A 26,372-nucleotide genomic window follows, 5' to 3' on the forward strand; every position below is an offset into this window, starting at 1 on the left:
GGGTACATTCTGTCTTCACTTCTGGTCACTGATAAGGAAAAATATTAGACACGTAAGTTATTCTTAGTACTCAGTACCTCTGAGAAACTTTGCTTTTAACCAACCTCTAGAGTCATTAACCACTGAACATATGAGCTCAGTGACCCGGCCAGTTTTTCATCCATCCAGTGATCCACCCATTTGGACTGTAATTACCCAGCTTTAATACCTACCGCTTTCTGCTTATTCACAGATTCTAATAATTTTATTGTAGAAGGCAGTTGGGCTTATTAGGCTTTTTTTCCTTAAAAAAACCCCAAACCAAACAGCCTTGGTAAAGGCTGAGTATTTCTAGTCCCTGGTTTTTCCTTTATGTGTCTAGAAATGGCTTCCAGAAGGACTTGCTCTATGAATCTCTTAGCAACCGAAGTGAAGATGACCTGCCTGTTGTTCCTCACGTCATCCTTCTTGCCCTTTTGAAATATGGGTATGATATTTGTCTTTCTCCAGTTATAGGGGACTTCATCTAATCTCCATGACCTTTCAAAGATGATAGAGAGTAGCCTTGAAAAAGTATCAGCTAGCTCTTTCAGGAGCTCTGGATGCATCCTATCTGATCCCAAATTTTTCTTTAGTGTGCATAACATAGAATAATAGTTCAAAATTCTCTCATTCACTCAGTCTTTCTTAAAAACAGTAAAACCATTCAATGGAGAATGGTTGCAACTTTTTTGAGTAGCTAGGTGTTTAAAGCTCTTTAACAGGAAACTTCTCTGAAACCTAGTATCAGAGTTCCTTGGTAATTACTAGTGTGGAAACCTTAGTTAGTTTCCTGAATGTATCATGTCTCAGCATACGGTTCCTTAAGTCAGGACATTTGTGGTTGTCCTTGGCTCTGTGTTCCCTTTCCGTCCTGTATGTAGGTACCAGTACTCACATGATCAGTTAGCAAGGTAAGAGTCTTGGTGACTTCCCCTCCTCTTCCCTTTACCTCCAACCCTTGTTTCATTTTCTTCTGATCAGCCCTGTGCACTAGCATATGTTGCAATTGCTTTGGCACCATTTAATGTTGCACAAGAACTGAGGGTGAGAAGAAACAGGAGGGTGAGACTGAGGCAGCCCAGTCCTAAATGAGATCAAATAGCTGTAGAACATCACACCGCCTTCAGTTTGTTTTAGGAGATAGGAAGGGCAGTATTATTCTGTTTCTAGATAATTCATTTTTTTGATATGCAATGCTGTCAAAGTTTATTAGGAAGTAATTAACAGGGCAGGCTTATTTTTATGAATGCCTGCTCAACATTTGTCTTCTGAACTGTAGTTCTGTCATAACACTGTCATATTACTGTCTTGCTTGAAAAGAGAGTTCTACTACATGGAATTAATTTTTTTGTTCTACGGTTAATGGCAAAGTGGGGTTGAATTTCACGTTCTTCCTTAGATGTTGTTATAGTAGAGGGAAGTGCATTTGTTGTAAAGTGGGTGTTGAGTAGAATCAGTGATACAAGCTTGTCACTTATGTTCTCCTTGCTTTGAAAACAAAAGCTGTGGTTGAACTCTGGTTATGTAACTTTTGTATTTTTGATTCAGGTTTGGAGGTGGCAATTATGTGTCTGTTTTTAAATGCTTTGAGGAAGATGTTAATTAGCTTGTTTTCTTTACAGAAAATAGATTGCATACTACTGATTTGTCTCTTATCAATATGGAATCAACTGATAGTTAGCGTAAGAACTTACTGAGTAGTGTATTTTCCTCCGTAAGCATCTCTCCTAGATATTTTACTGAATATAGCACCAGGACTTGTACACAAGATCTCAGTCAGAGCAGAGCATTTAAGATGGTAGCATATGCCTCCCCTGTTCCCCACTCTTCCTTTTGGAGGGGTTTACCAGTTGGATCATCTGAGAATTTAGTTACACTAGCTGTTCTCAGTTTCTGTGTATGTCTGCTCTGCAATTCCAGCATGAGAATGTATCTTTGTGTGAGATAAGCTGATTTTAGATCATTCAGTTAGGTGCTGCAAGAAAACTTTGGTCTCCTTTACAGATTTTCGGTTTTCCCTTTTGGACCTCAGTACAGAGACTAGTTTATGTATTTTATTTTTGAGCAGTATTTGGGTGACTTAAAATAAAATTTAAGATCTGAAAGATATTATTAGACTTCTCACCTGTGAATGAATTAAGTTTTCCAATGTCCATGTTAAGATGGTTGAGACAAAATATGCTATCCTGTTTTCTGAGAAGTTGAAAGCAGGAGCTTGCACATATGGGAATGTAATTTCAGGGCTGCAGCCACCACTTCTGACTATGGGAAGTCTTTGATATCTATTCTTAGAGATGCTAATAATACCAGATTTGAAACTTCCTGGAGGTCAAGGGTTGGAGGGGACCTGCTGTGTTGTAAATGCCATTGCCTTGCTAATTCTGGTGAGATTTCAAATCTTTCCTAAATGGATTATGTTTTATTTTAAAACTAACTTCTTTTTTATAACATGTATTCTAATGAGAAGGCTGTTAGAAGACCCTGTCTAATTTCCAGCCCAACTTTTAATACTAGCACTCTCTCTTAGCTTAGTCTTCTCCCTTTCTGCCCCCATTTCCCTCCCCACTTGTTAAAGCTTAAGTTACTTAGGATCTTAATTGTAAAATTTTAAGATGTAAAAAAACCTGATTCCCTCTTTTTCTCCTCCCTCCCAATAGCCTAGCAGCAGGCATTCAGTACTTCCTCCTTAGCTTTTTGATAAACTTCCTTTCCGGCATGTAACACCTACTGTTGCCAGGATCCTGAGGCTCTCGGACAGAAATTGCAGCTCTTGCCAAATCACATTTTGTATGACTATTGGTATCTCCAAGATGCAATCATGGCATGCAAGTGCTGTCTGATCTTCAAAAGCTATGTCCTAGGGGCCTGTTAACTTCTTAAAGTATGTTCTGTAGGCATGCATTTGCCAGTTATACAATTGTGTAATCTTGCCTGGGATAGCAATATAAGAAATTGCACTGTCTTCTGTCTTGATGTGGTGGACAGCTCTATATTAAATATGTAAGCAATTCTATAGACAATGGAAATAAGTACAGCTTAATTATAATTTTTCTATGCCACTTTATTTGCCTTTTAAAGTTTATTATTATAGTATGCTTGCTATTTTAATGTGATGATCTCTCTAAATGTGTTATTGTTAATGTTCACTGAGCATTTAAAACCTAGAAACAAACCGAGTTGTTGAATTGACAGTAATAGAATTGACAAGTAATAGGTAGATGCTTTCCCTTCTTTTACCATAAAGATAACAGAAAATACATGGTGACTGCTGATTCATATTGGCACATCTGACAGAGTTCCTCATTTTTCTAGATTTTTCTACTTTGAATTTTTCATCATGGTTCTTTCTTGTGATAGACCAAATTTTTGAATTCCTCCATTATTGTTTTGAGTATGGTGAGATTTTGTCCCCAAAGTTAGTTGCAGGCCATCCGTGTTTAACATTGGAAAAGCATTAGGTCATCTTTGTTATGTTGAAGGATTCTTAGTTACCTTAAAGGACTTGGTTCATAGGAAACATTGTATTTTTTACCTGTCTTGAAGGTGACTGTGAAAGTGACCCTTTCAAATGAAAGCAGGGTGCTGTGTCTTGTCACACGAATAATTGGATGCCAACATGAGTGATGAATAAGTGAAAGAGCTGGGTGCCATCAGATGTCGTATGTGAATGGGATGTAAAACTTGGTAGCTCTGACTTTTGTGTGGACTACTTAAATGTTTAGTTGCAGAGCAGCCTTGGCTTTGTGTGTCCTACTTTTTTTCAGAAACTTATGTTGTAAACTAGTGTTTTTGAAAGCAAGTATGAGAACATTCTCTACATGAGTTGGCAGTTTTGTCACAATTAGTTCTTTGTTCATGCTGTCAAAACTAGGCTAAATTCTGCCAAATGTTTTTTCTAAATGTTTCTTTGATTTATGTTATTCTTTTTCATTGTAAAAGTGGAAGACTGAAGTTTGAAGGGTTTTTTTCTTTATCTTTTCTTTTTTAAGGTATATGTTGGTGAGCTTCCTCAAGATTTTCTTCGCATTACCCCAACCCAGCAGCAACAGCAAATCCAGCTGGATGCCCAGGCAGCTCAGCAGCTACAGTATGGAGGACCAATGGGTACAGTAGGCAGACTCAGCATTACTGTAGTACAGGTACAAATTGTACCATCTTTGTACAATTAAGTAATTGTAATTAATTAATACAATTTAATCTTTTTTGATCAGTGGCCACAAAAATATTTCGGAATTTGAGTTACTAAGTTAACTGTATATAGGAAACGAATAATTTTTAAAGTTTTTGTAGCTTTATGTTTCTGTACATCAGCATTTTTTCTAGTTTCATAGCTCCATTGTGTATGGTGCAGCAATTTCCTATAAACTTTTCTATTATGGCACATAATCAAATAAACTCATGGCTTTTTTACAGTGAACAGGTTTCTCTGAAAACTTCTGTTAAGAAGACTTCCTGTAGAAACGCTTAATATTAAAGACATCAGCAATTTTGAGAGTATTGTAGGGAACTGCAGCTGCCTTACATATTTTTCTTTAAGTGACTGCTCTGTTCCATCCCCATTTCCTCTAATGCATTTGCTGTTTTTCCTAGTGCTTTCTGCAGGCTTTCTTATTAATCACAAGTGCATAGTCCTAGCTTTTTATTTTCTGCTTCCTCTTTTCCCTTGTTATCCTTTCTTTTATCTCTTGATAGTACTGTATTGCTGCATTCATTATACACAGGATTTCAAGTTTTAAAACTTGTCTGTCTTAGAATCATAGGATCATTTAGGTTGGAAAAGACCTTTCAGATCATCTAGTCCGACCATTAACCTAACACTACCAAGTCCACCACTAAGCCAATTAAGGGTAGAGTAGTAATTTCGTGTTTCCTGGCTTGGTGGCTGGATTATTTTTTAATGAAAGTAAAAACTAGGAATCATTAAGGTTGGAAAGGATCTCTAAGATCATCAGTCCAACCATCAACCCAACACCACCATGCCCACTAAACGATGTCCCAAAGTGCCACGTCTGCCTGTTTTTTGAACACTTCCAGGGATGGTGACTCCACCACCTCCCTGGGCAGACTGTTCCAATGCTTGACTACCCTTTCCATGAAGAATTTTTTCCTAATATCCAATGTAAACCTCCCCTGAGGCAGCTTGTCTAAGTGTGGTGACCTGTTTGTTTTTACCGAGTTGCATGCCTCAACTCTTCCTGAAGTTGTTCTATAATGTATACCTGTTATATTTGATTGGCAGTCTTATCACAATTCTGTTTATCTACATCAGCATACCAGATGTCCTTCATATTAACTTAATGCACCTCATCTATTTACAAGTGCTGTTTTCAAGTCGTTCTCTAAAAACATACCAAAGAGATAGTTAGCCTCAAATTTAGCACCAAGCCTGGAATAGTACAAGTATGGTTATAGCTTCCATGGTGAGGTCCTTGTTGGGGAGTAAACCTGTATAGGGTCTTTCAGGAAAAGAGGCACTGATCCTTCCTTCCTAGGTCTTTCACTGGTCAGTTTGCTCCTTCACAGCTGATACCCTTCCTTTGAAAACTGGGGGCAATGCTTTTTCAAAGTTTATTACTTCTAAGGTCTAGACACTTGAACTTGTTCATTGCATTCAGTTGCAGCCCTCTTTCTAGTTCTGAGGAATTTCCCAATCTGTGTTCAGAGAGTGTAAGATTGGAAGCTGCTTCTGCAACTTTGAACAGCAGAAAAATGTTACCACTTCTAGACAATAGTGGAAGAAGCTTTAGTATAATTTTTTTTAGAGCTAGGAAGAGATGATTCAGGTTAAACCTCAGGCCTATGAGGAACCAAAATATTTATCAAACAACATGCTATGTCTGTCTTAGCTCTCTACCAGGTTGTTCATCTTTGGCTATTTGCTCAGACAGGTTAAAGTGCTTTTTGTTACGGGATGTTGATCCAATCAGTGTAGATGGTGGAAGTTCCTGGAGCAGATAAAGGGGCAGACAGTACAGTGTTCAAGAAGGAGTTTTGCATCTCACTTTGAGTGGCTATGTACAGAAACATCCAGATTCCTGTTTGGATTGGTGAACTGATGGAGTTGATACTGGTCTTTATCAGGTTCAGTCCTTGTTTAATTTTAGGTGCTTGTGCAGACAAGAAAAAAATATTTATCTTGCTTGAAGAATAAAACCTAATGGCTGTTCTTGATGCCATGTCTGTAAAGTAACCACATGTTATAGAATCACAGGATAGCTGAGGCTAGAGGGGACATCTGGAGTTTATTTTGTCCAAACCTCATCCCACTCCTACCCCCCCAGGACAGTCCCTTAATCAAGAATTAAGGAGGATGTTATATACAAGGAAAGGCTGAGAGAGTGGGGGAATCTTATCAATGAGTAGTCCCTGCCATCATGTATTTATGAAGACGACAGCTACGTTCTTTTCAGTGCTATCTAGAGGAAAGACGAGGCACAGTGAGCACAAATTGAAATACAGCAAACTCTGTTTAAATATATGAAAAACCTTTTTACTGTGAGACTTGTCAAACAGGTTGCCCAAAGGGGTTGTGGAACTTCCATCCATGGAGACACTCAGAGCTTGCCTGAGCGTTTGACCCTGCTTTGAGCAGGGAGCTTGGACTAGACAATCTCTAGAGGTCCCATCCAACCTCAGCCATTCTGTGATTCTATGAAACCCTTCATTGTGTTAGTGGCCCTTTGCTAGACTCATATGACCATATCTTCTACTGGGCAGCCGAGAACTAAAGAGAACAGTACTCCAGATATGGTCTCCCTAGTGCTGAGTAGAAGGGATCATCTTCCATGACCTGCTAGCTGTGCTTTTCCTAATGCAGTCCAGGATGCTGTCTGTTGTCTTTGCTGCAAAGGTGCATTGCTGGCTTATTTCCAACTTGGTGTCCACCAAGACCCCCCAGGTGCTTCTCTGCAAAGCTGCTCTCCAACCAGTTGGCCCATGTGGTGCATGTGGTTATTCTTCCTCAGGGGCAGAACGTTGCATCTTAATTTGTTGAACTTTGAGATTCCTGTCTGTGCAATTCTTCAGCCTGTCAAGGTCCGTCTTAATGTCAGTACCACCTCATGGTGTCCCAAGAGATAGTCTTCTGTACCTGTCTGAGAGTTTATGCAAGAATGCTGTGGAAATCTTGGCTGCATATTGAGGCATGTGGCATTCTGGATAGGAGGCTTACCACGGCATAGTTAACTGGTGGAACGTGAAAAGCTGGTTGAAATCTTTTTGTATCTAAATATGTGTTGAATAAAGTATATAGAGCAGCATGCCTTAATTCTGTTACTAATAAACTGGTGGAAGATCAGAAAATGTTTTTGGGAAGGTAACTTACTGCTTTTTTTCCTTGCAGATACATAGGAATGGTGGTGAGTTTGTCTAAGCACAGTTGATTGTGTCCTCTTAAATTACAAGACAGACAATTTATATGCTTTTTTTTTTCTTTTGGTGAAGTTTTATGGCAAGCTGCTTAATCTCAGGACTTCAGAGTCTAGAGAGTGCATAATTTAGGTGCCAGCTTTTCTACTTCAATTGTTAAGTCCACATTTACAAGGAACAGTTTAAGACATTTCTCACCAGCTCTAATGTATGAATTACTGAACCAGCATGTGCCCTGAAGGAGAAAAGGGCTTTCAGGCCAGAGCTGCAGCCATTGTGACTAAATCTTATGCAAGTCTCAGCTGTTCTGGTTCTTTAAATGTCCTGCAGGTGGGAGTCATCCTAGGCACCATATTTTGTCACTTGTCTTACTATAAAAAGAACTATAGGCTGTTTAGTACAGGTCAGAGAAACAACATGTCCAAAAAGTCCGATTTCTACTCTGGCATAGCCATGCAACAGTACTTAGTGTTCTCTTCAGGACTGTCATCAACTTGTTTTGTTCTGTTCCTCTGATGTTACAGCAAAAGTATGTTGGATATCTTCTGATTCTCTACAGCATCTGTTTTTATAGTAACGTAGAACTTAAGTTGCCCACTGTATTAAGTAATACCAAATGCACACAGTGAACTAAATAAGTTTTTTAATCATATTTTACCTCAATTGAACTGCTTTTGCAGTTTGTGCTTTTGTATTGTGTAATATTCTTGAAGCTACTGGATTTCTGCATTTCGTCCTTGAAAAGTACTTCAGGGAAAGAGGACAGGCTACCTATCACATTAAGTTTATGATTGTATATTGGAGAGCAAATACCTAGGCAAAGATTGAATTTATTAATAGTTCCTTGTAAATGTGTATGGTTTGGTTTGTGTGGTGGTTTAACCCTGGCTGGATGCCAAGTGCCTGCCAAAGCCACTCTATCACTCCGCTTCTCAACAGGACAGTGAAGAGAAAATATAATGAAAAAGCTCGTGAGTCAAGATAAGGACAGGAAGATCACTCAGCAATTACCATCACAAGCAAAACAGACTCGACTTGGGGAAAATCAGTTTCATTTATTACCTGTCAAATTGGAGTAGGATAATGAGAATTAAAAATTAAATCTTAGAACATCTTCCCCCCACCCCTCCCTCTTCCCAGGCTCAACTTCACTCCCAGTTTTTCTCTACCTCCTCCCCCTGAGTGGTGCAGGGGGATGGGGAATTGGGATTGCGGTCAGTGTATTACATGTTGTCTCTGCTGCTCCTTCTGCCTCAGGGGGAGGACTCCTCACACTCTTCCCCTGCTCCAGCATGGGGTGCCTCCCGCAGCAGACAGTCCTCTGCAAACTTCTCCAACATGGGTCCTTCCCACGGGCTACAGTTCTTCACAAAGTGCTCCAGCGTGGGTCCCTTCCACAGGGTGCAGTCCTTCAGGAACAGACTGCTCCAGCGTGGGTCCCCCATGGGGTCACAAGCCCTGCCAGCAAACCTGCTCCAGCATGGGCTCCTCTCTCTCCATGGGTCCACAGGTCCTACCAAGAGCCAGCTCCAGCACAGGCTTCCCACAGGGTCACAGCCTCCTCTGGGCACATCCACCTGCTCTCGTGTGGGGTCCTCCATGGGCTGCAGGTGGATATCTGCTCCACCATTAACCTCCATGGGCTGCAGGGGCACAGCCTGCCTCACCATGGTCTTCACCACAGGCTGCGGGGGAATCTCTGCTCTGGTGCCTGGAGCACCTCCTCTCCCTCCTTCTTCACTGACCTTGGTGTCTGCAGAGTTGTTCCTTTCGCATGTTCTCACTCCTCACTCCAGCTGCAGTTTGTGTCCTGGTGGGGTTTTTTTTCTTCCCTTCTTAAATATATTATCACAGAGACGCTGCCACTGTTGCTGATTGGCTTAGCCTTGGCCAGTGGTGGGTCTGTCTTGTAGCCAGCTGGCATTGGCTCTATGGGATATGGGGGAAGCTTCTAGCAGCTTCTCACAGAAGCCACCCCTGTAGCCCTCCCGCTACCAAAACCTTGCCATGCAAACCTATTACAGTTTGGTATGAAGGAACTTATTTTATCTCTGGTGAAGATGTGTATTTTGTACAACAGACAGGTTAAAAAGAGGTTCCGTTTTCAAGGTCTCCCAGGCATTTAATGGTGTTGTTGGCTGTTCTGTGTTTCAATCTGAATGCTGTTTTTCTTTTTTTTTTTCCCCTTCCTGTCTACCTCATAATTGAATCTAGTCCTTTGTTCAATATCTGATTCTCTTTCTGAACTAATAGTGATTAACTTCTCAAGTTAATATAAATATTATACACTTACAGGTTCTCTTTTCTTTCCAGGCAAAATTGGCAAAGAACTACGGAATGACCCGCATGGATCCATATTGTCGAATACGGCTGGGCTATGCTGTGTATGAAACTCCAACAGCGCATAATGGAGCCAAGAACCCCCGCTGGAACAAAGTTATTCAGTGCACTGTTCCCCCTGGTGTGGACTCTTTTTATCTAGAGATATTTGATGAGGTCAGAACTACTATATTTCACCCTCCCCCGTCTCCTGTTTGGACTGAGGCTTGGGTGGAATCTTACAAAAAAGGATTGAGTTACCAAAGGCTGTTTCTTAGATGTGCTCTCTGGGAGATGATAATTTTTCAGAATCCCAAGAGCAGCAATGCATAAGGCTTCACTCTTCCCCCAGAATGTCAGACCTGTTACTTTTCCTTTGGTAGTTGATAAGGGGCATCAGCAGGGTTCCCTGCAAAGCAAAAATGTCTGAGTGGTGTTTAAGCTCCTCTTCACTATCAAAGTGCCCTGCAGCCTTATATTCTGTACTGTCCCTATTAAAGATAGCTTCTTTATATAATGCTATTTTACTTATAAAGTCTTCAGTGTTATTCTGCCCCAGGAGGAGCTTGGAAGCTTTCCCAAGCTTGGAAATGCTGAGAATAAAGCTGTCAAATATAGACTGTGTGTAATCACTAGGATTTATTAGCAGAAACATAACTTAATCTATACTTGCCTGAATTTCATTCCAAGTGGGCATGTAGGCACTTGTCTATGCTTTACTTAAGACACCATGTAATATATACCTAACCTCTAAACAATTTCATTTTCTTAGAGATTGAATGGGTCTGATTAACAGCTCTGGTATGTAATTTGCTCTACAAAGCTTTTCTAGAGGAGTACTATCTTGAATTCTAGTATGTTGTTCTGCTAGATGTTATTACTGTTGACAGTAGGGAATATGTGCCTGCATCCCAGCTGTTCAACTTGGCACAAACATACCTTCTTGAACAATTTAAGAGTCTACAACTGAGGCTAAAGTCTGTGATTCACCTTTTTTTGCTGCCTCTCTTACTGTGTGTAGTAAAACTTGACACTGCACCAGCTGTGTGGTCATTACACAAATGAAGCTTTTGGATGCTATTTTGTGGGGCTGGTTGATTGGTTGAAGTGTCTGTTCTGTTGCTGCAACAGGCTGTGAACTCCAGTAATTCAACACCTTTTGTAGTAGTGTAAACAGAAGCTGTTTACATTCATTTAATGGCCTCTGATAGGATGTCACTAGATTCACACAGACTATGCTAATGTTAGAATGTTGTATTTCTAGAAGTGTTCTGCTTCAGGTTTTCAATTTCTTATTATTAAATATCTGCAATCAATCTGTAATCCCACTGAAAGCATCATTCATGGTTGTTGGAAAGGAGATGGCCAAAATATTTACCAACACTTTAGTAATTTCAAAAGGAATAACTTAAAAATAAAATTGGCAAAATGAAATGGAATAAAACTGAAGGAAGTGTTAGTCAGGAATAATTTTAAGATTTCTTTTTTAGGACAATTAATTTGATAATATTTTTTAAAATTATATTCCAGCGGGCCTTTTCAATGGATGACCGCATTGCTTGGACACACATTACAATTCCTGAGTCTCTGAAACAAGGAAATGTGGAGGATGAATGGTATAGCCTGAGCGGAAGGCAAGGTGATGACAAGGAAGGAATGATTAATCTGGTTATGTCATACACGGTAAGCCAAGTTTGGGGTGGGAGGGGGAGGGGAGAGAAGCTTCTTGGGTAGTGGGAGGGAGATACTTTAGTTTGAGGTAGAAATAGTTCCATTGTACCTTACTGGGTGTTTGTGTGTGTCAGCATTTAAAATAATTATACTTAACTTTGGGAATGGCAGTCAAAAATATTAGTTAAGGCAGTAAATACTTTTTGGTGAGGTGGTAAATGGGTATTTATTTACCTGGTTTTGCAATTACAAAAAATCAGCTTATTCCTGTGCTAATAGTATAAAAAAGAAATAGTCAAATGGTCCATTGTAACTTCTAATTTAATCATCATAATAATAATTTTTAAAAAGCTTCTTGGAATCTAACAATAACTTTTTTTTCCCCCTGAATTTTTAGAAAGTCATGTCAATTTAAAAGCAAAAATAATGGAAACTTTTCTCTGGTTTATGTCTTTCTGGATAGTTCGAATGCTCTTTCTGATGACTGTTTTTTAACTTCCATTCTTGTTCATTTGGTGCTCTAGTCATGAACTACTGACTTAAACTGGTCCGTTCAGCAGCCTGTGGACTATGCTGTCATCTGTCACTTTTGTCTTAAGTAGCTGTTGGATAGCATGTGTAGCATGTGCAGTCCTGAATGCTTCCTACTACACTTGTATATGATCAAAAGTTCCATGTTGCTGTTGAGTGCACAACTGGAAACATATGTTCCCTGCTGTTTGAAATTCACATTCTGCCCCACATTTGAACAGTTGTTCCATTACCCTTAGGAGAAATGAGTTTGTAATTAACCTTTAAAACTGCCCATGAATGTACTGCACATAGAATCTAGCCTTTTAATATTTTCCAAGATCAAACTGAACAAGAATTGTGGTAGTAAAAGGGAATGGAGTTAAATTGATATTTTGTTTAAAGTACTGGTTTACCTCAAAAATAATTGATTTGAACTAAAATTTGCTTCTAGGAGCAGTATATTGCTTTTAATAAAACTTAGGTTTGCTCTAACTTTTCATTTATGGTGAATATGTTGTATATTCATTTCATAAGGCATGAAAGCTGATTAAGCCCATCATAATTTGCTTCAGTAACAAAATTTCAGTGGCAAAATTTTTCAAACTGTTGCAAAAGACTAGTATGACATGATAAGTTTATATTAATTTACAGGTAAATTAATTGTCATTTAAAAGGATGGTAGTTCAGTTAATTTGCCAGAGATTTTGCTTAATATAGATTAGCATTTGGTATTCATATTGTAATATTGAACATAGAACATGGATTTACAATGTGATTTTTTTTTTTTCAAATACTGTGTTAATTGTTTCAATTACTGGTTTAGTTTATTTCTTGAGTAGTTCTAATCTGTCTGTTGTGCTTTTTGTGTCAAGTCTTTGCCAGCTGCCATGATGATGCAGCCCCAGCCAGTGGTCCTGATGCCCACTGTATATCAGCAAGGAGTTGGATATGTGCCTATAGCAGGTATGTTTTCTCTCCTTGAAGACTCTTAAAACTTCCAGATGGAGGGTTTTGCAGAAATAACTACCAAATTTCTCCTGGTTTTTGGAATGCAAAGGAAGCTATAAATTATTTTGTCCATGACCACTTTTCCCATGATACGTTTTTGAGAGGAGAACAGTGAGCGAATTAAGTGTAGATCTGCTTTCAGTCTTGTACCCTGTTTAAGGGAGCTGCACAAGTTTGATTAAATGAATTAAAATGACTATCAAGTTGGAACAAGTAGCTTGAAGGCTTCTCGGAGTATTTCTTTTAGACTTATGTCAGGTCACTGAATAACTAAATATCTAGCAGGCTGCACTCTAATATAATATGTCCTTATTTAAATAGTGGCAATCCATGTCTGAAACGGTTCAGACTTCAGAAGGTGCACCAAATGACTTGTACTGTCAAAACTGCAGCTTAAATAGCCTGTAACGGGTTTGACTTTCCTCTGGTCTTTGAAGATGCTTTGTTGGAAACTTGCTACACAGCATGTGAAGTATGTAGCACAGTGAATGAAAAATGTTAGGGAGCTCTGAGACAGTTAGGTAAATACATCAAGAAGAGCTAAAGCAGGTATTGTCAGTTCTCTTAGTCTGTGCAAAGTAAGTTTTGGACTTGTATAGAAAGATGTGTTACCTTAGGTTTTGTAATTTTTCTATCAAAGAAGAGAAGTTTAAAGTATGTAAATAAGCTTGAATTTGCCCTACTTAAATAACTGATAAGTAAAGTTCACCTGGGTTTTTTGTGTGTTTCACTTACAGCTCTTAAAAGCTCCAGTTTGTTATATGGACATTTATTCAGTAATATGTGTACTTTTTAGGGGAAAATAAGATATAGATTTACGTATTTTGAATTTCTTTGCATACAAGTATATGAATGAGTGATAGAGTGTGTGGGACATAATTGCAGTGCTGACACAACCAACTTTTTGGTTTTTTTTAAAGACTCAATTCCTGATTTAATTTAAAATTTCATTCTCTGTAAAAACAAACCTCCTCATCAGAAGACTGCATATTTAACTTAAAGAATCATACTTCCTGTTTTATTTTTGTAGAGTTAAGTTAGAGCAAAACATGGAAAAGTTTGGTTACATACATTATTCCCTGACAAAAATATGCAGTTTGCTTCATTTTAAAGTGCTTTTATCTCCATAGCTTAATTCTCAGGATTTAAGTCTTGCTTGCTTTGCCAGCAAACTAGTTCCAACTTGTGCGTGCATCCTGAAGTGTGATTCCGTTGTGGTAAGCCAGACTTCTGTGTAGCTTTTGTGTGTTTGAATTAGATGCCATATCTTTTTTGCTTGTAGGTCTGTCGCATCCGTATATACCAAACAAGTTAGTGAACTTCAAACATAGTTAATCTTGTGTATGGTTAAAAGAAAAACAATAGCTGGGGTGGTACATAGAGCAACGTAATAGAAGGTGCTATAGAATTTCTTGAACAGATCAAAATGAGAATATTCATATTGCAAAATTACTGTGCCAGAGTACAAACAGTAGAAATGAAGAGACTAGTTTCAGGTATAACTGAAACTAGACATAGAACTGAACAGGTAAAACTGATACTAGACCTTCAAAGCTGAAAAACAAGTACAGTGGTGTATCTTGATGTTCAGATCTTGGGGTTGTGTAAATTTTGTATTTATCTTGAGAATATTTTCAGTAATACTTATTAAATCTACTTGGGCAAGTGAAGAAACAACTAATATTTAGCAAGTGATAGTAATGCCTGACATTGTTACATAAAACCAAATTCTTATATGCTAAAATTTCATTGGTCTGTGTGTTGGAGCATTGTCCTTCTGCAAAGATGCAGCATGTTTGTTTTAATTACTGCTCTGATAATATTCTGTATTAAAAATTCTTCCTGATTCTGTCTTGTATGTTTAAAGCATTACAAAGTCCCACCCCTCAATCTGGACTTTTCTTTTGTTCTGGGAAATCTTGAATGCACTTCCTTGACTTTATAAATGCCAAACTTATTACAATCCAGCTTTGTATTTAAATTTTTTTATATTTTTGATAGTTTTTTTTAATATTACTGTGCTTTGTGTTTGCTGTTCTAGAATTTGTGTGCACCAGCAAAATTTCTCAAAGCACTGAGTTTTAAAGCTTTTGCCTATTCACTAATCAATGACCCACTCATAATAATTAGATGGATGGTTAGGTTTGGACTTTGAAAGTGACTTGACTTCAGAATGTTTTTACTGTTTCATACATTTAATTGTATGGCTTAAAAGTAATTTCAAATTCTAAAGGAACCAACAGTGCATCTTGGAAGCCATGGAGTGTTGTCAGAATGTTTTCTATGTATGGAACTAGATGCTCCTCCTAGATTCCATAAACTCTTTCAGAAAGATGCGTGGAAACTACTGAGCTTCCCTGCCCAGCTGAATCGATTGTATCTTGTGGGGAAACTGTTGGTACACTTTCTTTGGAACTCTGTACAGGGTTTTCTCTCTCTTTGAGACTGCTTCAAGAAGGGCAATGGTAGGACATCAGTATGCTCTGCAGCAATATGTTTACCTTCTTCCCATCTTCTTAGTTCAGGTTTTTTACCTACCCAGCTAAATGAACATAGTCAATAAACAAGTTCTATTTGTTTCCTTCAGAAGAGTGGAAGAGCAGTACTGAGTAGTTTATTGCATCTGAAATGGAGGAGATTCTGCTGTTGGGCAAGACTGTTAGATTCTAAGTCTTTATCTATGGTGGAAATACAGTGGATGGATTAAAATGCTTATCCAGACGATTTAACAGTTATTTGTTAACTGTCCAAAATAATTGCACTTTAAAGAGAGATTGTGTTAAGTCAAATTTAGCTGTCATGAAGGCCAAGCTGGTTTTCTGTAACAGAAGAGTTCTATTCAAAACTTAGTATATGTAACTAACCTTCTAATTAAGGTCGAAGCAACTAATTCCTCACATGTATCTCTATCATACAAACTGAGGTAAATAGTAGTAGCAAGCAGTTAGTCACTGTGGTAAGCAGATGAAGCTTGAAATGCCAACACAGGTAATGCTTTTTTCCCCCCATATTAGATGGTACATGTTACAGAACTGTGATGAAAGCAGAAATGACCATAGAATATTCTTGCACCATGTTAATTAATTTCAAAAACTGTAAAAATTAAAAACTGCTGACAGGAACGCTACTTGCTACAAACTATAGTTGCCATAGATGGTATCTGTGGATTGGGTTTGGGAAAAGTTGAACTTGTCAATCCTGTTTGCTCTTCTAGAAGTTGAGTTTATCTACCACTTCTTCCTGTTTCCTTTCCTAATGATTACTTTACTTAGGCTGTAGAATATCGTAGAATCATAGAATCGTTTAAGTTGGAAAAGACCTTTAAGATCATCCAGTCCAACCACTAACCTAACATTACCAAGTCGACCACTAAACCAGTTAAGTGTAGAGTAGCAATTTCATGTTTCCTGGCTTGGTGGCTGGATTATTTATAATGGAAGTAAAAACTAGGAATCATTAAGATTGGAAAGGACCTCTAAGATCATCATTCCAATCATCAACCCAACACCACCATGTCCACTAAACCACATCCCAAAGTGCCACATCTACCCGTTTTTTGAACACTTCCAAGGATGATGACTCCACCACCTCTCTGGGCAGCCTGTTCCAATGCTTGACTATTCTTTCCGTGAAGAGATTTTTCCTAATATCCAATCTAAATCTCCCCTGGCGCAGCTTGAGCCCATCTCCTCTCGTCCTATCACTAACTACTTGGGAGAAGAGACCAACACCCACCTCACTACAACCTCCTTTCAGGTAGCTGTAGAGAGCAATAAGGTCTCCCTTCAGCTTCCTCTTCTCTAGGCTAAACAACCCCAGTTCCCTCAGCTGCTCCTCATAAGACTTGTGCTCCAGACCCTTCACCAGCTTCGTTGCCTTCTATATCATGATATATTACAGTCTAAGCTGGTTGTCTTGATAGTGTATCAAAGACAGTAAGCTGGAAAAAGTTAGTTCAATGAAGCAAGCTGTATTTCTTATCTAAATATTCATGGAATAAATAGGAAATCTATTTGTACTTAACTTAGAAACACCTGTTTAAAAAGTAGCTTAACCCACGTGTTTCAGGGCTCTGTCAGAGTCTAGAATATAATTTTTCATTGAGGCAAATTGTGTGTATATGTATGTTACTCCTTTAGGTGTTTGTATTGAGTTTGATAGGTTAGCTTGTCATGTTGTTGGTATTTGTTCAGAAAACCATGGATGTGTGTTGTCCTTTGTGGGCTATAAAATATAATCTTTGCTGCAAACACCTGGTGGCTTACTTATTTTGAAAACACTTCCTCTGATTGTTATTTCTGTAAAAACAGCACATTTAGGAAACTTGTTCAGAGTGGTGAAGCAAATTAGTTGGGAGACTGAATCCTAGCACCATTTAGTTTTTGATGCTAGGTAGTTTAGTTTTTACGCAATTGCCTCTGTTTATCCAACTTTCACCTTCAGAAGCTAAATGGTTCATTTCCTTTTAAAAATAGTTTAATATTTCTTTCCCATGTCTTATTCCTTTCCCCTTGCCCCTTCATTTTCACCTATCTTTAGGGCTTGAGTACTTTGCTCTGGGTAAGTTTCCAAGCTCTTTTCGCACTCCCATCCTCATTGACTCAAGAGTCTTTGCATGAACTCATCTAAACAGCTTTATTGGTTACAGCAGACTGTATCACAAGGCATTGCCACTTGAATGTCACAATAGGACAATTTAATGCATCTCCTGGAAATTGTTAAAGCCCCTCTAACCTGCTGGAGAGTCTTTAAAGGCATGTTCTCAGCTTCAAGCTATAATCATTAAAGTAATTGGTGATAGTGGTGTTGATGGCTAAAACATGATGTTAATATTCTTCTGAAACTGTTGTATGTCACTGAGCTATTCTAGGTAATAGTACTGGTTTCCTGGAAGAGAAACTTTAATCTTGCAGTTGTTCTGCTACTGCAAGATTTCGGGAAAAGCAGGTAATGTCATGACTTTTTGTAACCTTGAAAGCAAAGAACTCAGTTCTGCAGTGACATTGAGAAGACAGCCTGCCAGTTGCCTTCTGTTAATCTTCAAATAAGCCTGTTTTTCAAAAAGATAACACTTTTTTCATCAGTGTGTCTTTTGTGCGCGTCTGTTTTAGAATCCATGTCAAATTGAGCATCTGGCTTGAACTTTAAAGGCAAATTATGTTACAGGAAATAAATTTTCCTTCAATTTAGACTCACTTTACTATGATAACCTTTGATTTTGAATTGTGCAAAGATATTGTGACATCCTTGACTTTGATAAAAGCATTGGTCTTCAATCAAGTATGTTCAGAAAATTCTAGAATTCTGTGAGATAAAATGTTATTTCTTGATGCTCTGAATTTCAGAACGATGCTGTAAATAAAACGGGTGTGGCTGTTGCAGCATATTTGGTTTATTCAGACCAGTGGAATTGTAGAATTTTTCTGTGGGTCCATATGCTTCACTTTTCTAGTATTTTGCAAAGAAGCAACATTTTTAAAAAAATTGAGATGATGGCATGCATATTTTAGCACTGAATTTTTTTCTGAAGCAAATAACATTAAGACCACCTATTTGTGTATATCGGAGATTATACTGATTTCTTCCTTTAAATGAAAGAATTTGTGCTCCAAGGTTTCTGAGCTTACTCTGAAAGGGTCTATGCATGGGACAGAGTAACAATGAGTTAAATCAAACAGAGGGCACTTGGCTGAACAAGAAAATAAAATAAAAAGTGTGTAATGCCTTGTGTGCAGTCAGAAAAAGTTTACCCTGTTAATGCTGCTTTGATGCTTCCATTGCTGCTCGTAGCAATTGACTTGCAATTGTATATACTTGTTTCATGTATTGGAATGTCACTGCTTATGCAAGCATGTTTGTCATTTCACTGAAACAGAAAACAGTGCTTCATTCTTCTGATTTATAACACTTACCTACTATCTGAGAGCAACACAGGAGTGTGCAATTCCATTTATAGTGGATTCTTATGTGGTTTAGTTTGTTTTTACCTGTTAGTGAAATGAGGTGCTTAATATGTAAAGCAACTTTTTACTGAACATTGATAATTTTGAAGTTTATTATAACTTTCTCTAAGACTCTCTATATATGTATATTTACTAAATTTTAGTCCATAGTTCTTTAAGTTTATGCTTAAGTCTTGCTTAATATTTTGTAAATCAGAAATTATGGATGCTCTTAGTCTGAGTGTGGAACAAAGCAAAAAACCAAGGTACTCTTTAAATTGGTATTTGTATAGCTTGAATGTTGAGTTTCCTGAAAAGTAAGCGTTTTATCTTGGAAATATTTATTAAAAATCACTGTGATACTACTTTCCATTTGTTGTAGACAATATAAACTAATTCTAGAACTGTAAGAGCTGAGAAAATGGATTTTGAAAATCATTAGTGAAAAACAACACTATCAAGAAACTTCTTGTCTCTGAAATTGAGTATTTAGATTGAAAAATACTTCTTGAATACTGCCTGTGCAGATGTCTGGCTTCATACTTACCTTGTTTTGATGAAAGCAGTAAGAAAAACTACGTGCTGGTCTTGATTTTTTTGACAGACAACACACTGAAACTTTATTGGTAAGCTGTAGGATGTAGAATTCCAGGGACCATGGTCCAAATGGCATAAGAAGCTCTAGAGCTGAAGTTTAGATTGTTGCAGAAGAGGTGATAGATATCCTTGGTAGAGGTGTGATGCAAATGGCTGGTCAGAGACATGGTTCCAGTGTGTAGGTAATAAATTTATGGTGAGAGGGACATTTCTTTAGTTGCTAGCATGAACCTTTTCCAATAGATGCAGCCTGTACATTAGACTTAAAGTATATAGGTTCCTTTTTTGCTTCTAATAAAACTTAAGATGATTACAAGGGGAATTTTAAATTCAAAATTAGAGAACGTTGATAAGTATGGAGGCACTTACAATTCAGTAATGCACCCCTACCCCTTCAAGTAGGACAGAAGTCCAAGTTGAAGAAAGAAATAGCAAAGAGGACATTAGGTAAAATCTTGGTTGCAATGCACACAGTCAAACTATATTCAGTTGCAGTACCTTGTCAACCAGAGTTGATGTAAGATAGGCTTAGCTGATCCAACCTTGAATGTGAATTTTAAAATAGCATTTTTAAATATGATAGAAAAACAATAATCACTGAAGTGCTAAATTTTTTGTGCAAGTTAAAGTGAGCATAGACATTTCTGATTAAATAGTTAAACGTTAAAGAAAATCTTGAAGAGACAAGGTAAGTATTGAAATTGCTCTTTGCGCGCTCTTTTTGGGTTTTTTTGGAGGTGTTAAGTCTGAATAGAAGTCATATATAGCTGCAATACATTTGATCACTTTAGTACTTTAGTCATTACACTAGGAGAGATAAGCCTGCAAAGAGGCACACTTGAAAATTATGTCAGTTGTAGGTCTGCTTTATTTTACTATGCTTTGAACAGTTAGAATTCAGTAGAAGAGAAGCGGCTTTTGATCTGCTCCTGAGCAATATACGAAACCCGGTTCAAAAAGTACCTTATTTTGAAGATGTATAATAGTTGTGGTGCAAATAGTTCATCCTTTGTTTAACTTAAGGGGAAGTAATTAAGGTCAGGGAAAGAAAGCTAAACAGGTGAACTAAAAACTATGTAAAAAAAGATTTTAGCTGCTCAAAGTAAATGTATGCCAAATTAAAAATAAATAAATAAATAAAAGCACTCTTGGAGAATCCTAAAAAGTGTCTGCAGTAAAATAGTAAAGTAGGTTTCTGCCAAAAACTGGTAGGTCTGCCCAAATGAGGGGATGAGAGACACTTAAATTATATATTAAATCTTAACTGGTAATAAGGTTGGCTAACAAAGCCTTTGAAGAGCAAATGTGTAAGGAATTGAGAACTATTTATTTTAAAAAAGCAGAGAACCTAGAATAATTTGGGTAATTAAGTGACTATAAAGATAAAAGTATATAAAGGAGTAAAAAAAAAAAATGGTTGGAATGTGAGACCGTAACGGGGGAGGAAGAAAGTATTTAATTTTGTCCTTCTTCAGAAGGAATGCTTTTTTATGGAGAAGGAGCCTCAGATTATAATTTTAGAGTTTCATACTAATTGTTAAGATGATCCATAAGAAAACAAAGGTAAGATAACATTTATTCCCAGTCTTGTATTTTGGATTTTTTTACAAATGCAGTATGTAACCTATTGCTTAATTAGTCTTGCTTTCAGAGGACTGGAGGATAGCAAACTGATTATTTTTTTTTAAACAGTTCTGAAATAACTGTTTTCCCTGTTGCATAAACCAGTTAAAACCTATGGAGACTAGGATGAGCTGATGTACAACAAGCAACCAACTAGTAAACTTTAGGAGGTGACATGGTTATGTAGGGAAAGCTCGTACCTTAGAAATTATAGGTGTATGAGTATGTGGGCAAGAATGATGTGGTCTGTGTATATCACCTTGTCAGCTGCATTGTGAAAATGTTATTTGCTAAGGACTCTTCATATCATATGATACTGTCATACAATAAAGTATGTCTTTAAATAAAGTCTTGTGGTGTAATAGCTGTTTTGAAAAGCTGATGAACAGATAAAAATAAGTGATGAGTCATCCCCTAATGGAGGGAGGCCTTTGGTGGGGTGCATCATATTTTTAAAAAACTAATCAAGGAAGGGGACTAATAGAGTTTTTGTTTTGACAAATTGTCTTAGCTGTTTTCGAAGTCTCTGACTGCAGCAGGTTGCAGAAGGATCTCATTAGAGTAAATGGGAAATAAAAGCACATATTAAGGCTGGTGTTAAAGTATTATGTGTAAAGGAAAATCTTAATATATATTTGGTGATGATTTCTTGGTCATTACTACACATAAAGATCTTTGAATTACTGTGGACTAGTCTATGAAAATACCAGGTGAATAGTATTTGAAACAGCAAATAACATGCTCAAAAGCAAATAGACAACAAATACAAAAGCTTTATTGTGCTGCTGTATGAAGCAGTGCCATGTTTGCATCTAGATGTAGGTAGTTTTCCTTGCCCTACCTTACAAACAATAGAGCAGAACAGGAAAAGTAACACACAAAGGTGTGGGACTAAAGTAATCAGGGGTCTTGAACTATTTAGAGAAGAAATGAAATAGGCCAATTTCAGAAGTGGTGATGGAAGTCTCTAGAGGTATACTATACCTGGTTTCAGTTTTATAAAAACAAATGGTGTTTTTTTTCAGTAATGGATCTGTGCTTAATTAATGATAAAAGTTGTTAAGTGATGAAAAGGGACTTTTGTCTAGTAATTCCTTTTAATAGGAACTAGAAAACTCGTGTTCTAAAACTGTTGTTATAAACTGACTGCTTTAATTTTACACAGCTGTGCAAGAAGTTCATGAAAAATGTCAGATTAATTTTGTCCTCTGGTGGAGGAACAGGGATAAGCAGTGTGTACCCCATAGGCATGAGAGGAATTGCTCTTTAGCCACTTTGACTTTGCAGGCTGAACTGGATGGAACTTCAACCAGGGAAAACCATTTGCTTAAAACTTGCTTACGAGTGTGGTCCAGTCTCCTAGTGGACCTAAGTACTTTGCTTTCCTTTGAATGCAATGGAGGTTGCATTCATTGAATTTCTAAGTGTCAGTTATATATAGTGTTGATGTAAAACCATCTTTTTCATCACTACATAAGTACACTAGGAATTAAAATATGATGGGTCCCTTGTTGTTGGAGTTTAGAGTGGTGGGAAAAAAAACACCCCCACCTTTCTGTGGTGCGCTTAGTGTTTGGTTAGTGATTCAATTGTAAACCTGGTTAATGCAGGTTGAACCTAATTTTGAGCTGTACCTGTTGCCATACTGTAGTTTACCACTTCTGGAACCTAACCTGGGTAGACGGCGTGTTCCAGAAAAATGTATTCTGATTGCAACAGTCTAGGTATAATCTCTGCAACCTTTTTTATTTTCTTTCTTTTTTTTTTTTTTTTAAATTGGAGTACATGTTTAAAAAAAAAAATGCTGAAGTTGATGGGTTGGGGCAAGTCATGAGCCACTTTCTTCAAAATCATTGATATTTACACACACACACACTTATGTATGTTTTGGGTTTTTTCTTCTGTTTTTTTTGCCTGCAGGGATGCCTGCAGTCTGTAATCCAGGCGTGGTACCAGTGGCAATACCACCTCCTGCAGTCAACCCTCAGCACCTGTGTAATGAAGAGGACCTGAAATCTATCCAGGACATGTTTCCCAACATGGACAGGGAAGTAATCCGCTCAGTGCTAGAAGCTCAGAGGGGGAACAAGGATGCAGCTATCAACTCCTTGCTTCAGATGGCTGAAGAATCATAGATCCCTACTTCCTGCATAGTTCCTGTCCTCGATGCCACTTATTTTTACTTGCCAAGCCAGGGATTTAGCTAGAGGAAGAATTTCCCAACAGCTTTCTGTTAGCGCATCCTGTGTAAAGATTATACCCCTTTTCTCCTTGGACGTTTGGATCTTTTTCACTTTCTTTCTCAATCTGTACATACTCTATTTCGCTTATGTCCTACAATATAGCATTGAAGCATCTTTACTATCAGCTGTGCCCTGTGTGGCTATATTCTGATGGGGTGGGGAGTAATGCTGCTTTTTTTTTTTTCTTTCTCTCCCCCTTTTCATAAACTTATTCTTACAAAGTAACTCTATGCAGTACAGGATTTACTACTGTTTGTTAGATTGAAAAAATTTGGTTTTCTGTGGAGGGTTTGCTCTTCAAACATAACTGATTTATTAAAGTGTTTGGGTTTCATCAAGCAGCCTATTTCCACCAGAAATGAAAAGAAAGACCCTTTCCTTGTCCTGTGGTGTTTAGTTATTGCTGCGATATATTAAATTGTTTCTGACTGAAGATTTTTAGTTTAATAAGGTAAATTTCTTAGGTTGCGCTGTTGGTATTTGTAATGAGCATCTTTCTATTCAGTCTAGTCATTGGGCACCAAAGCAATATATTATCTGGTGTGCATTTGGGGCTTTATACTCCCATATAGTATTGTTATGTATCTGTAAAATCTTAACAGGTAACTTAACTTGTACAGTATGTATTGCTGTAGCAGAGAACAGGAATGAGCCCTAATGTACTCCCACAGTTAATTGCACTGTAACTACTACTTCTGCATTCCCATGGCTATTTCAAAGAATAAATGCAGAAAGAAAGATTTTTATACCTGGAAAATTACTGAAGCCGTAAACAATTATTTAAGGTGTTGTCTTACATTAAAAAAACAGAAATCTGTGATTTGGTTATAAGGCTTCTTTCTTCATACCTATATTTCAGCAAAATTATTGTTTTATATAAGTGGAAAAAATATTGTATTTTTTCCTGCAATCTGAAATAAGAAGCATGAAAAGTAGCTTCAGAATCTTTGAATGGCATTATGAGTTGCTCAGTGACTTGTTAGACTACAGTTGCTGTAGTCAATTTATTATTATTTGATGCAGATGAAAATAAATTCTTCGTGAGAGAAAATTTAACATATCTGAGTTATAGTCTGATCCTCAGAGGAGGTTGGAGGTTGCTTGTATTTATTGTTAGTGTTATTTTTTTTCACATAACAGCTCATCTTGGAGCTGCAGAATCTTACAATATGCACCAGTTACATCTGTTGGATAAATTTCTGTGGTGTCTGTTTTTGTAGCTGGTAAAGTAATGCACTTTAAATAGTACGCACCCGTTTATTTTTCCAGTGATGTGCAATGTTGCTGTTTTATTTTTTTAATGCTTGATTTGAAATACTTTCTACAATAGCCATAGAACTTTATTTTCAAGAATGTACTCTTGAAATCTAGGCTCTTGAGTGATTCATGAGAACATTAAAGCCAGGTTTGGAATGGGGAAAAAGGACCCGTATTCTCTTCTTCTCCACGCTTTGTTTCATGTCCCACACTTAAAATATTTTCTTTATTATCTGCTGAAAAGCTGATTTTATTCCTCCCCAACCCCCCATTCAAGAAGCCTTTAGGTAGCACTGGCAGTAGAGCATGAATATTTATTTTTTTATGATTAAAAGTGATACTGAAACTTTTAAAATACAGCACCAAAAATCATCCCAGTTTCTGACCTTTTAAAGCTGTCTTTTCATAATGTATCATTTTAAGTTTTGTTATGAATCCCTTGCCATCTTAAATTTACCGTTGAAAGTGTGTCTTTATACATCCTCCAATTGGCTTTTCAATAATGAGATTCAAGGCTATAGTTTCTGTGTGCTTTAGTTGTAGAATCACCACATTTTTATTTTCTAAAATAAAACAGGTGTGTTCATCAAGAAACTAGTCTTGTCCCTTCCCTACAATCATGGTAAATTTTGTGATTGACTAGGTGTAGAGGCATTTGGTCTTTATAGGACAGTGATTTGTGACGTCACCCAAAAGGGTAAATCTTGGTAAGGATTTAATGCTTAGGTATCTCCAGGAAGAGTCCCTTGCTCTAACTTTTACACAGATAACACGAATTGCTAGGGATGGAACAATTCAGGGGAAATTTATATATTTAAATTTTTATATTAAAACATTGGGATCTGTAATACAGCTTTTTATAAAAGCAAGTGGCCGTGGTTCAACTTAATAGCTGGTAAATTGTACTGCATCCTATTACAGCTCAATTTCAAGCGTGGAATAAACACCTTTCAATTCTAACCACCAGAAGGGGTAAGTGCAAATGTTAGGTTAGCCAGGTTTATTCATAAACAAGGCTCTGGGCCTCTGAGGGAGGCTCCTGTTCTTAGAATTTTTTTGTTTGTTTTGTTCTAGGCAAATGTTATGCAAAGCAGGGTAGATGTTTGAGTTGAAGATGGGATATGTAGGAGCAGTATGGCCAGTGGACGGATTTCAGCATGTTACACTAAAATATTGTTCTGGGGATTTTATGTCTTAAGCATTATAGCTGAAACTATTATGCCAACATGTGCTACTTTATCTTGTCAAAAACAAAAAAACACTGATCATAAGTCTACTCAGCTTTTCAGCATAAATACCCTCTCAGTGAAATTGTTCATTGTCAGGTTTGAATTGAAGAGACTAAAAAAGGCAGGGAGTGTTTAGTTATTGTAGGGACTGTGAAGTTAAGGTACTGGAACTGAAAGTCTTTTTCTTGATTTAAAACAAATAAATTGTCACTCATTATGATTGTAGCTTTTGACAAAATACTAATGGGATAATACTGTGTTTGCTGCTCTTCTGCTCAACAGCTTCAAGCAGCTTGGAGCCAAAGCCAGCTGTATAAGACTGGCATCTGCTAAAAGTTAGTGCTCTTAGTACTAGTTTGAGTCCTGCCAAGAGGCTAAACTTGCTGAAGGTAGGAACATTTTTTGTCTTGCTAGATCCTTGCTACTTTCTTCTCTACTGCTCTTTGCATCTGCTGATGGTACTGAATGTTATTTCCCTTACAAATGTTATTGCTTGTTTGGTTGACATGTAATACCATACAGAGGATGTTTTTCACTGTAATAATTCTGAAGGCATTGTTTCTCTGTATTGAGGTCCAGTG

At 37.4% G+C, this 26,372-nt stretch overlaps 1 protein-coding gene across 3 annotated transcripts in view; it reads left to right on the top strand.

Annotated features, from left to right (window-relative positions):
* Positions 1-24,178, top strand: part of TOLLIP (toll interacting protein) — a 28,952-nt gene extending 4,774 nt beyond the window's left edge. For 2 of the 3 annotated variants that reach the window (XM_075712401.1, XM_075712402.1), the window contains exons 2-6: positions 4,011-4,160; positions 9,703-9,885; positions 11,239-11,391; positions 12,765-12,855; positions 22,983-24,178. In XM_075712401.1, the coding sequence (XP_075568516.1) occupies positions 4,011-4,160; positions 9,703-9,885; positions 11,239-11,391; positions 12,765-12,855; positions 22,983-23,197 (792 nt within the window). In that variant the 3' untranslated portion in view covers positions 23,198-24,178. The remainder of the gene's footprint in view (positions 1-4,010; positions 4,161-9,702; positions 9,886-11,238; positions 11,392-12,764; positions 12,856-22,982) is intronic. The other variant, XM_075712403.1, reaches the window with a different exon arrangement.
* The last annotated feature ends 2,194 nt before the right edge of the window (positions 24,179-26,372 follow it).

The sequence above is a fragment of the Pelecanus crispus genome, chromosome 6 (assembly GCF_030463565.1).
Source record: "Pelecanus crispus isolate bPelCri1 chromosome 6, bPelCri1.pri, whole genome shotgun sequence".
NCBI lineage: Eukaryota > Metazoa > Chordata > Aves > Pelecaniformes > Pelecanidae > Pelecanus > Pelecanus crispus.